General features: G+C 38.9%; 1 protein-coding gene across 3 annotated transcripts in view; it reads right to left on the reverse strand.

Annotated features, from left to right (window-relative positions):
* Positions 1–16,120, reverse strand: part of KALRN (kalirin RhoGEF kinase) — a 496,625-nt gene that overhangs the window by 287,878 nt on the left and 192,627 nt on the right. For all 3 annotated transcript variants that reach the window (XM_084524614.1, XM_084524615.1, XM_084524616.1), the window contains 2 exons: positions 11,640–11,832; positions 6,881–7,393 (listed from right to left, as the gene is read on the reverse strand). In XM_084524614.1, the coding sequence (XP_084380740.1) occupies positions 6,881–7,393; positions 11,640–11,832 (706 nt within the window). The remainder of the gene's footprint in view (positions 1–6,880; positions 7,394–11,639; positions 11,833–16,120) is intronic.

Below are 16,120 nucleotides of genomic sequence, written 5' to 3' on the forward strand. Positions count from 1 at the left end.
GGCATTCGGGATGGGCTAAGAACAAAAGTAACATGCTAAAATGAGCCTCATGTAGATCCTCAGTCAAATGTCTCTGCAGAAGACACTAAGCTTATTGACTCCTTTTATAGAGGAAGTCTTACGGAGCTTACCTCAGGTCTAACAACACCCCCTGTGTTCAAAATCTCCAGGAAAGCTCCTTACTGTGATGCTCGCTTACTGTGCTGTTGTGATATCAGTGGTGTAAGTACTTAGGTGGAAAATCCAGAGCACTCTGAGTTCTGTACGCCAATGGGATACTCATGGAGCTTCAATGAAATCTAAATCCTACGCAAAAATCCATGTCTAATCCATGCTTATTATGCCAGCATGATTATTACTGTTAACAGTTAAATATGCTCATTCAATAACAAATCCTTTCCCAGTGAAACAGCACAGGGGGCATATATATGTCTCTTTGGTGCAAGACACTAAGGACATGCTCTTGTTATTATCCCAGTTCTGGTTCTTTCCCCTCCTAACATGCCTCCTCCCCAGCCCTAATTAACCATGTCCCAGAACTCACTGACTTTACATTCATTTCACACGACAGCTCCATCAGCTTCTGAGTGCTTCCCTCACCACTTTCCCATTCTCGCTCCCTGGGACACATCCCCTTTCCATTAATTTCTAAGCCAATGTTTCACACAAAATTGTGGAGGCAATTGCATATATGGCATGTAGAACAGACCAAAGAAAGCAAGTGGTTCCAGAAGTGAAATAAGAGTGGTGAAATGTTCTTTCACTGAGTAGCTTTTTTCTCAGTCAGAGGAGTCTCTCCCAGGTGCTGTGCCTTTTGGTGTTAGACAAATCCTTAAGGGTTAATAATGACATAGTATAAATAATAAAATTATATCATCTACTTATATATATCAATTCCAGAGTGTTTTGACACTGCTGCAAGAAGGAAACGTAGAGATGAAGGGAAATGAGGAAGGAGGTAAAGATATTGCTGATCTTTTTAATCTTTCTAATGCTGCTCTTCCAGAAAGTCAGCTAAGACCCATTTCTTAGAAATGCTTCTTGAAACAGCATCACTTGACTAAAGGAGCAGTTACAATTCCCCTGCCTAATGGACTGTAATAAAATAAACTGGTTCCTATTAGCAAGAAGGATCATATCATCAGATTTGTAATGCATTTTATTACAGAACATACAGCATCAGAATTTTAAAGTGCAGTATAAAGGGAAGTAATGTATGAAATGGTTAATGTGGACATGTATCACACAGTCACAAATACACTGATAGCCTCCCTTCACTCAACAGCAAGATTTCAGTGGTTCTTTCTTCCTACCGCCTTTTTTTCCTAAACCAAAAGGTAAATTTCTACATTTTTCATTCTCTTTTTTATTTTTTTTTTTATTTTTTTTTTTATTTTTCCCCAATCAAACTTATCCTGCATCTTTTTAGACAACAAATAGCTCGCACAGCATTCCTTCTTTCTGAGGAACATAAACCCTTGACACATGTAATACTCCAATAATAGTGTGAGCATGGCTCAAATACTAAGATTATACACTTACTGGATAATCTTTTCTTGCTTTGACTTCATTGTAAAGCTAGAGGTTCTTTGTACTCTTCTAGACTAACTCTGCATGGTGTTAAATTAGGTTCCAAACCAGGAACTCCTGCATTTCATATGGCACTTCAAAATAATTGTAAACAGTAGACGGTGTGTCTGTGATTTTCCTCTTTCAGGAACCAAATGCCCCATTATTTGTTTGACTAAATGGAGGCTGAGTCTAATAGAGCCTATCTGGTAAAACAGCTCTCATTAGTTCCCTTATTTAAGGAGCCCAGACAGAGGAAAAGGCCTGAAGAAGCACTGCATGTGAGGAGAGGGATGCAGAATCTGCTCCTTGGTGCTGTGTTCTCGCTGTCCCTCATGGCAGTGGGATGCAGGGGAATTAGTGCCACTATTATCCCCCCTTATTCCCCTCCTGACCCTTTTGTTTAGTGTTCCCCCTCTCTAAAAGTGTCTTTTACCATAAGGACTTCACATTTTATCACATTCTGATCACTCTTACGCTTACTGAAATCTTCCCATCATCCCAGACCAGTCCCATCGTCCGGGAAATGGGAGCGACGACTGCGGTGGGGTAGGAGCCGCAGGGAGCCCTCTGCTCCTTCTCTGCAGCCACCCGCAGAGCAGCAGTACCACGGCAGCCCCTGGCAGCCAGCACAGCTTCCCAGAGCTGCTCCACAGGGAAAATCACAGGCCAAGCTATCCTTTTCAAAGGGAAGCTTTAGTATGGATGAGCAGAAGGTTTTGACTGCAAGCCTGCTGCTTCGCTGCCCCCTGAATACTTGATGTGGCCAGTGGTTTGCCACTAGACTTTCCACAAAGCTGGCCCTATCCAAACAAAATATTTCTTCCACCACAAGCTTCCAGTGAAATTCACTCATTGCATTTTCCACCAACCATTGCCATTTTTTTTGGAGTTTGTGTTGTGGACTCTGTGGAAAGGCAGAAAGCAGAAGGAGAGAGGGCGACCAAACAACCATGCAAGTCTCCTCTGGCTCTCGATAGAGGCTGACTCCAGTGATTTTACAGCAGCCTGCTCTGTCTTTGCTCTGGTGTTACAGGTTTGTAACAGAGACCCTAGGTTCAGTCCAGCTGATGACTATATCATCTTTTTTAATGTGGACAACACTGATTACATCATGATAACTGTTTTTCATTCACTTACATGAGGGTAGTAAAATTGATATGGAACAAATCCAAAATGGGGAAATTCCTACAAAAGTCAATTTGGGTGCCAGTTACAAATGATTTCCAGAAGGACTGGAAAGTGCAGAGTGTAAGGATAATTTTTTGTCTTTTTTGGTATTTATTCAGTGCAAAACATGTGGACTCTTGCCTGAATTCTTTGCCCTGTCCAGATTTCAACCAACCAATTAACATTTCTCAGATAGTTCTAATAGTTGGATCTATGTTCATTGTGTTTTTTTTTTTTTTTATTTTAAACAATATTCAGTTTGGACTGGACCACATTTTTTTTCATATAACTGATCACTAAAGTATTTTCTTTGTTACCAAGTAAAAACACAGCGAAGGCTCAGCTCTCGTTTCAGACTTGTGTACATCTATACGTATGTACGTATATTAACTGGTGAGGAATTAATTTGTCGAGCAGTGAGAGCTGGGGCTACACTTGCAGCTGAAATGTGTTATTTATCAGCAGATCATTACAGTCGGCAGTGCACAGCATGTGAACTTCCTCGCAGCGCTCTGCCAAAGCTCCCCGCGTGGCTGCCCTGCCTGCTGACTTGAGCTTCAGGGAGCTTCCAGCCTCCATCTGGTGATCCCATCTCACTGCGCTGTGCCGATGGCAGAGCCCAACTTTTCCGCTCCCTCTGCCCCAGCACAGGAAAATAAAACACCAAAGGTCTGACTCGGAGACAAAGTTTCTCCACAGGTGACTGGGCTCTCGCCCACTCGTTTGTGACTGCCATCCTCTCCTTTTATTTGCCAGTGATATGAGATGCTTAGCAGAGAAGCATGCAGACCTTCTTTAAGTTGTGATACCTGTAGTTTGAATAATTCACATGTCCAGCCAGCGACTGTCATTTATAAATGTTCCAATAGAGGGGATCTATAGGGAAAAAAGTGAACTGATTTGCTTTGAAAAAATGTAGTATTTTAATACCAAGTGGTTCAAAAATAAACCTATCTGAAAATACTGTGTGTTTTTCCATCTTGTGCCCCCCTTTTTTTTCTATCTTATCTTTAACAATTTTTCAGGCAATGAGGACAGCTAAAATTTTTAAAGTCAGAGGTGTCCAGAAAATGGAAAGTCCTTGTCCATTTTCACCTTTTGGAACTGTTTTCCTAAAATACCACCCAATGACAATACAGATATTTTTCAAGGCCCTAACGTCTTACTCATATTCAGAATTCTGTGTTTGAGCTTTTATCAGGTATTAACGTTGTCATTTGATTAGCACTAAATGACATATCCAGGCTATAGGGTAAGAGCTGTGCCTTTCCCCAGGAGATGAAGACCATGGCTCTGCTACCATACCTAATAGTAGAGGGTAGAGTTCAAGTGAGCAAATAGAGGTACCCGGAAACTTGAAAATTCAAAACACAGACACATTGTGCTGGATATATATACAGCGGAGACAGCTCTCAGTCTGGGTTTTGCTCTGAACTTTTTATGAGACAAGTACATTCCAGTCTCAGATGATCAGACTACTTCAAAGAGATCTGCAAAAGGAGAATAAGCACATCAATATTTTACACCAGTCTACCTATGTGAAATGTGAAGTAAAAGGCTTTTCAACCTTCACTGGAAGAATTTTAGGGAGAATTTCATAAACCAAAAAGATTACAAACTCTGACTTGTGAGAATAATGCAACAAAATATTTTTTATTCTTTGGGATAATGCAGTAGTCATCAAAGTAAGGCAAGGAGAGCTACTCAGAAAAGCCAAAGCAAGACTGTGTGCTTAGTTTTTGTTTATTGATTACGAGAGGTAAATGAATAGGAGATACCTAGAAGATCAAAACACCTGTTTTGTCAGTCAGGAATTGCTCAAGACAGCCAGTGTGAAAAAGGGAAGATTCATGTTCGCACTGCTTCTGTCTTCACCTCAAAGTTTCATGTACCTGCTGACTTGCCCAAACCTTGCACTTAACCTCAGAATAACACATGCAAAGAGCCCAGCTGTCATAGTGCTCAGGCTTGTATTACACCATCCATTTGTGCTTGTTCAGGAGAAAGAAATGGAAAAGTGTTTCAGAAAGTTCCTTCAACACTACAGAAAAGTGCTGGGCAACAAAAGCTTCACAGACACTGACTTGATCTAAGAGCTTTCAGCTGATAAGGTTAATAACATAGCAAGTAATCATTAGTAAAAATAAGAACTTATGTTAGCAAGCACTTGTCATCTGAAAAATCCCAAAGAAATGGAAAATCCAAGCTGACTGAAATGCAGCCACCACTGGGAAGGGCAGCAGTAAGTGCTCTGCTTACAGCATGGCATACACAAGAAAAAGGGAGAGGAAGAAAATACTGTAGCATTTTGAAGAAAAACTCTGCTCTTATGCATTCTTCAGTGATTCTGCAGTGATTCTCACTTTAGGCAGACTCATCTGAATTCAAGGCTTTCCCAAGAGGAGGATTGATTATACAACAATGGTGCCTTTTTTGTCCTAGCATCCCTTAGAGATATTTAGTACATGCACAGAAAACCAATGTCCTGTGCTTTTCCCTGAAGTACTGACGGCTGTATTTGCTTCAGCAATGTGCTTCTCCCTGACATTTAAAAACAAAATTAATTTGCAATTAAAATTAATATAAATTGATTTAAAAGATCATATTCAATGGGACGCCCCTTCAGATGATGTCCGCGTTTCTTTTGCAAACCCTCCCGGGCCCAGCAGACATGGTAGTGAAACAACCGGCTCATACATTAAGGGGAGATCTGGAGATTGGGACTTTTGATGGATATACAGACTAGATAAACAAGAGTCTAAGAGCTCAGTACTTTCCCCTGAGAATATCCTACTTCTGTGGCCTAGAATTTCAAATGTGCAGCAAGGACTTCTTACAAAAACACCTAATAAGATGCCAAGCACAACTGTATTAAGAAAGTGAGGCTGCCAAGACTCCAGCATGACATGGTTTTATAAAACAAATTCACCAAAATTGGTACCTGCTTCCAGTGACAAGCAGCAGACAAATAGTAATGTTGAGAAGCCTACTTTATTGTGGATTGCTGAAGTTTGAAGGGTTGTTGTGTCTGAAAGCTGGTTAGGGAACTCTGTTTTTTAGCCAGTGTTTTCAACAAATGTGACAAACTGCTATGATTTGCTTATATGGGACTTCCCTATCTAGTACAGGTTCCCAAATGAATATCTTCTGAAGAAGGAGGTGGTGAGGGTGTAACTCTGCAGTGGTACTACACACTACAGCTTCCTAAAGCCACGTTGCTCACCACTTCTGCTGCTCTACATTCTTTTGTGTACTGTGTTTCATTTTGAGACACCCTATGTACTTTTCAGGCTGATACACCGTATTACAAATGTCTAAGAACTATGAAGTCACCATGCAATCTCTATGGAATAATTTAATGTTAAATATTTCTCAAATAATAAGGTCTTACACTGGTGAACAGGAATCTTGGCCACTGACTCAACATCAGGTATGAACTCAAATGCCATCCTTATGTGTTATTTAATGTAAAACAGCCACAGTGAGGTTTACTTGCTGTCATCATTTCAGAATGCTTTCTCTAGGTCTGTTTATATGTTTAACTTAAACACATTCTCAGATCTCATGCTGTGGGAACTAAGCGGCCATGTCGTTGGTACGTACTTCCATTACTAAAGGTTTTACCAGTTGCAAAACCTGTTGTGATTTCCTAGGATAGGGAAAATGAAAATGTTTGGGATAACAATTAGGATGATTTAAACTACAAATTTCCCACAGCCTCACAAGAAGTACAAACAACAATCATAGTGGATCAAACCCTAAAATCATTCTTCTTTAGGTGCTGCGACATGTAGATAAATATATTCATAAGCTTAGTAAAAGAAACTTGAAAAAAGGACCAATTTATGTGCTGACATCAACCAAATGTACCCATTGTGACACAAAAAAAGCAGATTAACTTTCATCAAAAGTGAAACAAGCAGGTTATTCTTGGATGTCATTATGTCTGCTACATCCAACAATTAGTTCAGTCAATTTGGTTTCCCAGTCACATAAAGTACATCAGCTGGCAACATGAGATTTACACCTGTGATGAATACCTCATGTGTCTAATTACAGGAGAAAATGATCACATTTTTTTCTATAATTAGCCCTTGTGATAGTCTGGGTAAAAGTAAGAAGAAAACAGGTTTTCCCTTACCTTCTCAGCATCTTGCTCAAAAAGCCGGAGTTGAAAGCACTGGTCCAGTTTTAGCTTGCGGACATGCCACATCTGATGCAAATGTTGTCGGGTAGAATGCAGCTTGTCTAAAAGGCTGGTGATCTTTGGCACAAGACTTTGAAAGTCTGCACTTCCAGGAATGCAGTTCCTACCAGAAAAACCATCACTGCATCTTATACATTGTAATAACCTCTGACCCTCACGATCCAGTTCTTCCACAGGAGCTTTAATCACTTTTTTCTTAAGCTGTGTGTGCTCATCAATCAGCCTCCTTGAGCCCTCGACATCAACTGGGAACTCCTTCCTAGCCAACATTTCCTGGAGGTCCTCCAGTCTTGATAATAGATGAATGGCACTGTTGAAAAATTCTTCTAAGGAGACACGCAACTCTATCCATTCATCGTGGTTGTAATCCAATGATCCTTCAAACTCATCTGTCAGTTGAGAAGGATCTACGAGTTTTGCCAGGCCTTCAACAGATACCATACTTGTCTAAGGAAGAGAAAATGACAGCATTAGAATTTGTGACTAAGAAGAAATAACAGCACAATCCATAAATAGCATGAAACGATTATTTTCCTCATCAATACATAATTGCAACAACATTGTTAAAGATGCTGAGAATGATGTTTAATTTTGAAGAATTAATTGGATTGAAAAGCTTTCTATTAATAGCACTGATTCTATTTATTTATTTAAAGACATGGTATTTACTGTAATACTGTCTGTCCTTTCAAACCAGACTCTCCTTCAAAAATTTATCATGGGAATGCTTCTGCCATAGATTACTTTAATCCAGTCGGACAGTGAAGACTTCTTCCTACATCTGTTAAATATCTGGACATGATTATTCATTAAACATGTATATGGTATTACAGGGATTCTGTGATTTACATTACATTCAGGTTAGTGGCTGTACAGCAGCAAAAGTTTTAAGCACTTGAACTTAAGCAGGTATTGTGACCTGCCAAAACCTACAATATGCACTTTTTTTTTTCTTCTTCCAGATTATGCAGTTGTTTTTTGCCACAGGCAGAGCTCTTTCATATTAGTAATTTCAAATGCAATTAAACCAAAATCAATGTAAAAGCAGAATGTCACTAGAGTATTAACAATTAGAATTTATTGCTAATAGAAAGAACTGATCATGAATCATACAGAATGAGAAATGGTTTTAATTCATTTAGGCTCAGTAATCAGTGATAGAGAAATGCACTGGGTGCCTAGAAAGCAGATTACAGTTTAAGGACCCAACAACTGATGGCTTTTCCCATTTTTTTTTTTTTTTAGACAAAGTATTTTTTTCTGAAACATAAGCATGGGGTGTCAAATGTTATACTAGAGATTTTTGGTGTTGTCATGTTAACACTCAAGTTGGTAACCCTTCAAGGCTTGCAATGTTCACCAACAGCTGCGTGTCTATCCCCTAAAAGTCATGCCTCTACAGAAAGTTGGAGTTTCTGCTCTTCAGAAGTGGAGACACCCAATAATCACAGCAATCTCGCAAAAGTCATCTATAAAGAAAAGTACTTAAGTTCTGTCCATTATCCTGAACTATGTCCAAAATAGCAGGCTGCCCACTGGTTTTAAGTTAATAGTAGGCTTTTCTTCCAATTTGTATCCAGCTAAAGACATCAGGCATTCTGAAATGTAAAAAATGGGGATTCTATTGAACATATGCTCAGCAGAAAGATTATTTTAAAGCCCTTTTGCAATGTTCCTTGGTCTGGGGAAGGGGAAAGAGCCGACAAACAATGGGAAGGTAAGCATGCAGCTTGAGAGGGATTTCAAATTTCTAAATCTCTGAACACTAACCCTTTCAAGATAATTAAATTTAGAATTTAGCTGTCAAGAAAAGACTTCCCTTAATACCTGGGCATTCCCCCTGAAGTGCTTCTCACTAAGGCAACATTACCCTTATCATACTGAGAATTTGACATGAGAATATATCAGAAAGGCTTTTCATTAGATGACTTCTGTAGCAAATGTCTTTATTCAGATTTGTTTCTCTACAGACTTCTTCAGACTCTCATGAAAACAACCTTAGTTTGACAGGTGTGTGGTAAGACAAAGTAACTGCATATCAGGCTTCACCCATCTTTCTTTTAAAATCACTTTAAAAAGCACTGCCCACTATTTAAACCCTTTTGGCAGGAGAAAAAATAATTTGAAAGCACCTCTGAATTAATACTGTAAGCTGCCTGGTCTATTCCTTAAAATGACAGAAAGTTTTGGAGTCTGCATACATCAACCAAACTTTTTTTTTTCCTCTTTTTTTTTTTTTTTTTTTTTTTTTTTTTTCTGGGTGTGACAAACTGCAGGGCATGCTTCACTCTCCAGACTGTAACAGAAGCTTTCTGCCAGCAGCTCACAACACAAAATCCAGAGCATTAGCCTCCACCAAGGGCCATGCTCTGCCCTGGCACATGCATAATGCTTCCTTTAAGCCCAGAAGCAGAATCTGGCCTTAAAACTGACACTGGTAACTTAAGTTGGTGCATAGGGTAATTCAAAAGAGACTTTCATTGCCTTCCACTGCAGTGTGTTCCTGCTGAGTACCTAGTGTTTGATCTGAGTTGTGGGAAATCACCAGGGTGGTTCAGTGCAAAGAGGGTGCATGTGTGTTGTCTCACATAAATCAAATAAATGTGACTCATAGTGGCCTGGGATGCTTATTTAATAATCACAGCTCTTATGTAAAGCATGAGCTGCCCCAGAGTCAGAGGCTACCGCTAAGCAAGAGCAGCCACAAAACCCCCTTAAAACAGATGCTCCTGGACTGTGGAGGCTGTATTGCAGTGGATCTGCTGTACTGTGGGCCATGGCTTAAATATCTCTTTAAAGTCATAAAACTGTCCAACAGAGATCTGACTTTCTCTTCCTCTGGTCCCCAAAATTTTTGCACCATCACAGGCATCCATGTGAACAGCTCAGCAGACAGAGCAAGGCTCAAAGGCACACACATAAAATTAAAAATATCCTTATTGCATGCCAGCATTTATAGCAAATGACTCCAGAGCTTTTAACACAATACAGACTTGGAGCTGTACCTATGAAGAATAGCTTGACCACAGTTTACTCTTCATCATCACACCAACTCCACACAGTAAATAATATAAGTCAAGCCTTCAGAAAGAATTAAAACATTTTAAAAACAAACAAATGATCTAAAATATGCATTTGAACTCTGTTACCTTACCCCTAGGTTTTGATTATTAAAGCACTGAAGGATTGAAATTCAGTGTTGGGTATACATGCAAAGAAAGTTGTCTTTCTTTGGGCTGCTGTGGGACTGCCCCTTGATGTTCCCATATATGTGAAACAGAAGCCTCCCCACATCCAACAGGTCTTCTGTTATGAGTCTCTGCATGAGCTCCCTCCTGTTCCTTTGTAGCCCCTGCATCTCCCCTCTCCTTCCCATTGCCCTGATCCCTTTCACTCCCCACAGGTAGCATTGTCAGTCTCATTGCACTGAAATGGTAGGCACTTCTGCCAGGAGCAGTGATTTCAGTAAGCATGAGCAATGTCTGGAGGTGATACAAACCTCTGCTGAAGGCAGCCTTGCTTTCAAAGGCTCATAGGGGATAGCAAGTGGAAGTCCTTTCCCTGTCTAAGTCCTCACAGGAAGCCAACGAAGATAAAGTCCATTTAAACTTAGCGAAATTTGAGTTGAATCATTTTCATTGAGATTTCGTGAATTGGGGGTAAAATCTACAAATACTTGAATTGTGGTAATACTGTAAAAGCCTGTTAATGTTTCATGGTAATCTAGTTGCCCAGTGTAGTTAAACGGTGCTCTTAGGCAGAGGCTGAAAATACCACATTACCTTCAGTAGATCTTAAGTATGTACTTAAATATACTCTTCCATTGCAGTCAAGATTAAGAACTACATCCAAATTCTATTCTGAGTTACAGAGCTTCAAATTCAGAGTCTATATCTGAACTTAATAATATTGGTAAGACAGTCAACTATACATTTGTTTCTCAGTGAATTAAAAAAAAACAAACAACAAAAACATACAACGTGACTTACCCATGGCTGGGCATTACTGATATATGAGCACTTCACACACCTGAGCTTTGCTTCTCTTCGAGTGAGAAGCTGAAATTCCGAGAAAGCTAAGAAGCACTAAGAGAGCATAAGAGATTTGTCTTCACTGATGATGAAGTCAGTAAAATTTCCTTTAATTATGCAGTTTCGTATATTGGTTACCTCTCAGAGAACCTGCCTGAGGCACCTTATCATTAACATGAATTGTTATTGTTAGCCCTGGATTGTAAATTGCAGTTAAATTAAAGTGGTGACAATATATAGATGAATTTAATCTAAATGTCTTTTATTAAAAGAGCCATTATCTGAAGTTGGATAGAGGTCAGCTAACAAACCCGTACATTAGCAGCTAGAGAACTTTGTCTTTAGCGTTTTGACTAATTTGATGGTTGGTTTTTGTTTGTTTGTTTTTTCTAAAAGAAACAAAGGAATGTTGAATGCTACCACCAAAAATAAAACCCACAGTAAAACTCTCAGTAATGTGAACCACATGTGTACCTCTGAGATGAAATGTGTGTCCCATTCCACAGATGTGCTCAGAAGGCCACCTGATGCCAGGCATAAACCCCTCTGGGAAGCAGATCTAAATGTCATATTTTTCTTTCCAGGTTTGAGATTTTTTTCCCCTGAAGAACATTTCTTATCAGGGATAATGCTTTGCCATACATCCCTTATGTGGCTCTCACCTCAAAGATGAACTTGGAACTGCCGAAGTTTGTTTTCTGCTTCTGCCAGAAATTATCAGGTTTTATAATCAGGGCAACGTGAATCTCGGCAGGAAAGGCTTCTTGAAGGGTCTTTAGGAGAGGTTTGATCAAATCCCATTTTGATCCCCGCATATCGATGATAACAGTGAATCCTCGTTTACAGACATCTTCGCTGTAGGAATAAAAGCATGTCAAGATAATTAATATTGTGTGCAGTCACACTGAGACTTAACTTTTGTTGATAGCATTCAGTGCTGGAGAGCAAAGCAAGGAATGATACACTGAAAATTAAAAGCTAAAGAGTAAAGCATAAAGGCTATATGAATTTTAAGAGTTTTGCAATAATCTAATTTACATGAAGTCAGGTATATACATTACAGTTTAATCTCTTATTTCCCAAATATGCACAATTCAAATTTTCACTGAAAACATACACACTTACCATCAAAACCAGAATAAAATGTATCTATATAGTAGCTGTAAATGTACACAACAGATTCTGCTTCCAACCTATTGAATTCAGTCCACAACCAAAGCCAATAAGCAGGTTCCTGTGTCTTAACATTGCTGACCATCTGTAAATTTGTGTGTCTTAATCTTTAAATGCCTCTTTAAGAACTTTAAAAAAAATTGCAATTTCCATAAAAGCACCTAGCAGCTGTTCCATGAAAGGAAGGTCTGTGTGATTTCGCATGTGCACTGTTAAAACTGCATCTCTTTTCTGTCCTGATTGATCTTCCAAATGTTGCAGGTCTTTTAAGGTCTGAAGTCATACCTTTCCTCCACCCTTCTCTTTTCCCTTCTCAAATGTTAAAGATGGTTATCTGGCCTGCTCCTGAGCGATGCATGTGGACCAAGAGTACCACAGCATTAGCCTGCAAATGTGCCTTTCATTTTTACTCACAGGAGAGGAGAAAGGATGAAAGGACATGTTGATTCAATTCAAATATGGGTAGCTTTCAGAATAGCTTTTCCAGTGTCATAGTACTGCTTTCTTAGGAAAAGGGATATGGTTCAAAAGTGTCATCCTCCATCTGCAGTGTCCAAACCATGGATTAGAATTGGGAAGTGCCTGCTCCTCTGACTGTCATGCACAACATTGAACTTGGAGAGCTTTGGTGTCTCGTGTGGGTCTCAAGCACTTGCATAAAATGTGAATTCCCCACCCCCAGTAATATTATTGGCATGGTAATTACTAAAATTCATTGCCAAGGCACTAAAAATGGCAGAATGGCCTAATTGCCAATGTAATATATATTTTTAAGACGGAATAGAGGTCACAGCCAGAAGGAGAAGCTGCTAGAAGAAAGGGAGTGTAGAAAAAAGAAAGGAAGATATTAACTGAAAGAACAGTGGTGTAAGAAGAGATATGTGACATAACATGAACACAATTTGTGAAACAGTGAGGTACAGAATAAGAAATCCTCTCTAATATATGAATATAGCACCCGTGGCCTTTCTGCAAACTGGCCATCATTATAAACAGCATCAATACTGCAGACATAAAGGCATATGTAAGATACTTCAAAATAGCAAGTGTTGATATTGTTAGAATGAATTAAAAATATGCTTGACAGATATTATTAAGCATGGTTATGATGCGGAAACTGTAAGACTGTTTAGCCTCCACATGAACACTCTCAGTGCACACCCAGAGGACGATTTTCACTATATTCTACCTCTCTGCATCCTTAAAGCACTCTCTGCTGGTAAGATCCAAGTCCCACATGTCTCACTGAAAAAAACTCTGTAAAGCTCTATAAATCGAAGACGGGGTATTTTTCGTAGGAGGCACACTGGATTAACACACCTAACTTAAAAATGAAAGTCCTTGGTGACCTTACCAAGATCTAAAAAAGTTTATGCACAGACTGCTCAAAGGGTACCCATGGCAAAGGGTACAATGTCACGTTAAAGGAGGTCCCTAACTTGAACAGTCTCCACTTAGTGCCAGGAAGAAGCAGTCAGAGCCAATGAGCTTGGTCCTCTTCCTTAATGTTATTGGCACACTCAGAGCATGCTGCTTACAACAGTCTGTATAAAGAAAAACTAGGCAGACCAGGCACTTCCTAGCACCATCAGGAATATAGATCTTTTTATTCTCCTTTTACCTAGTGCTGAAAGGTCAGACATCTGATCCTTCTATAACTAATGCCAAAAAAAGACTGTCAAAGAAGCTTTGTTGGTGTTGCTACTGCCTCTTGCCCTTTGGAACTAGAGCTGAGACAAAGAATCAAATCAGAAAGGGCTGAATAGGGGGTTTGTGTTGTTTTTTCTTGCAAAGCTTTATGGGGTCTTCCGTAACTTCTGCCAAGTCACCAATCCTTGTTATATTGAACTGATTTTTTGAAGGACTGATTTTTCTTAAGACTCTCAGCACAGAGAGTAGCCAGACAAAGAGGAGGGAGATAAGAAAAATATTTATTTAGATTGTAAGCTCTTCAGGGCAGAAACCATCTACTATGCTGTGTTTGTGTAAAGAGCTTGCCTTGGTGGATATCTCCAGGTACCTACACAGTCTTCAGCTGTCTAGAATCAATTAAAAAAAAAATTACTTTTCAGGAAACTATATATGCAAATCTAAATAATTTTATGAAATATTAAAAAAACAGTCTGTAAAAACACAACAGAACGTATATGCAAAAGTGCTTACATATATGCAAAAAATGCTTATATAAACGTGGGGAAACACCATAGGCAATGCAGTTTAAAAAATAATTGAAAAGACCAAAATTTAAGTTGCAATGTCCAAATACAGCCATTGATAAGGTCCTAAAAGAAGTGTTCTCATTTGTAGATGTAATGAAGTACACAAAAATTCTGGCGACTCAGAGCAATCTGTGAACATTTGTCATCCTTGACAGTCAGTCATTTTTCATCAGTTACCTCAATATGTAGAGGAAATGACCCTAGGTTTCTTTTGAATAGTCTAGCCATGCTTATTAAATTTATTGTTTAAAAGCAACAACTCAAACCCTCCCCAGTTTAGCAATTGATCGGAAAAAGCATCAGTAGCAATCAAGCTTCCTTCACACTGTCTGAGCAAGACATGCCTTATCCCTGACTCTCAGGAGGCTACAGCAATCTATTATGCACAAGTAATCATTTTAGGATAGCAATTAATGTTGATTGTAGTGCTTAATTTTTTCCGGTATTGATATTTGACCAGAAACTGGAGAAAACACTCAGATCAAGGTATTTGGACAATCCATCAGCCTTTTGACTGTGCTCATCTGGACTAGATTTGCAATGATGAGCACAAAATATTTGATAGTTGATATGTCATTTCAGTTGCTATACTGCTTTTAAGCAAAGACAGAGACCAGCTTAGAAATTTAATAAAAACATCCTAGAATATTTGTGAAAACAATACTTAGGATCTGTTTGTTTGTTTGTTTTAAAGAATAAAATAGAAACTCAAAAGCAGATATGCTAATTTTGTCAAAATAACCCCTTTATTTTGGTTTCTAGGTTACTTTCACAAGGTTATTTTCTCAAATTTCCTCTTTAATTCAGGCACATTCTAAATTATATTTTCTTTGGCAAGAAGTTGCTTGCTGGGTACGAAGCAAGTTTAAGCACTTCATGCTTTCTGATTAATCTTTGAAATACCTATCATTGATTATATATATTTTTCATCTTACAATTTGGCCAAAGCTTCTGGCATTTAGAAGCTTCAGCACTTGATTAGCTGAAATAATGTAATATCTCCATGCCCATTTTGCAGTCATGAGTTAATGACAAAGCAGCACATTTAGCACGCCTGTTGGACCACTAAAAGCACAGATCTGACATATATGGCATCTCATTCAACATATGATTTGTTAACTGTGAGAGAAAGATCTCCTTCAAGGAAGGTCAATGTAACCTTGTCAGGAGACGCTCTCGGCATAACAAGTAGCTCTACAGGCATCAATTTGTGAGCACAAAATCTGCAGGAACTTAATTATTTTTGCGATCGCCATTCCTTTGACAAATGTGGTTGTAATCAGCAAATTGAACAACAAGCTGAGGGTGGAAAAGGGAGAGGAAGAGGAGAAAAATGAGTATGTGAAAGCCTCCAAGCACAGACCATTATACCAAAGGCCTCATTTCATACTGAGACCAAACTAACTCTCCTGCCTAGTTTCCATATCAAAATGTGCCAAGGATCACTTGAGTAATTTAAGTGTTAACATTTCTTATTTACTGTAACTCTATTCATCTTGTCTGTGGTTTGTTAACGCAGCTTGAAAATGAAGCTAGATCGGGAGGTTTATAATCAGTGTCACTTACTGGCTTTAATAGTTTGGTTCTTCATTACCAGATTGAGCCTGAAGATCAACTTGTCAACAGAAACAGCTATCTGTAGTGATAATACGCTTTCCAATGCATTTATCTGAGTGATAATACGCTTTCTAATACATTTGGAGGACAAGATAAAATCCTTTCTAATAAACCTGTTTATCAAGAACTCTCAA

The sequence above is a fragment of the Aythya ferina genome, assembly GCF_964211825.1.
Source record: "Aythya ferina genome assembly, chromosome: 6".
Taxonomy (NCBI): Eukaryota; Metazoa; Chordata; class Aves; order Anseriformes; family Anatidae; genus Aythya; species Aythya ferina.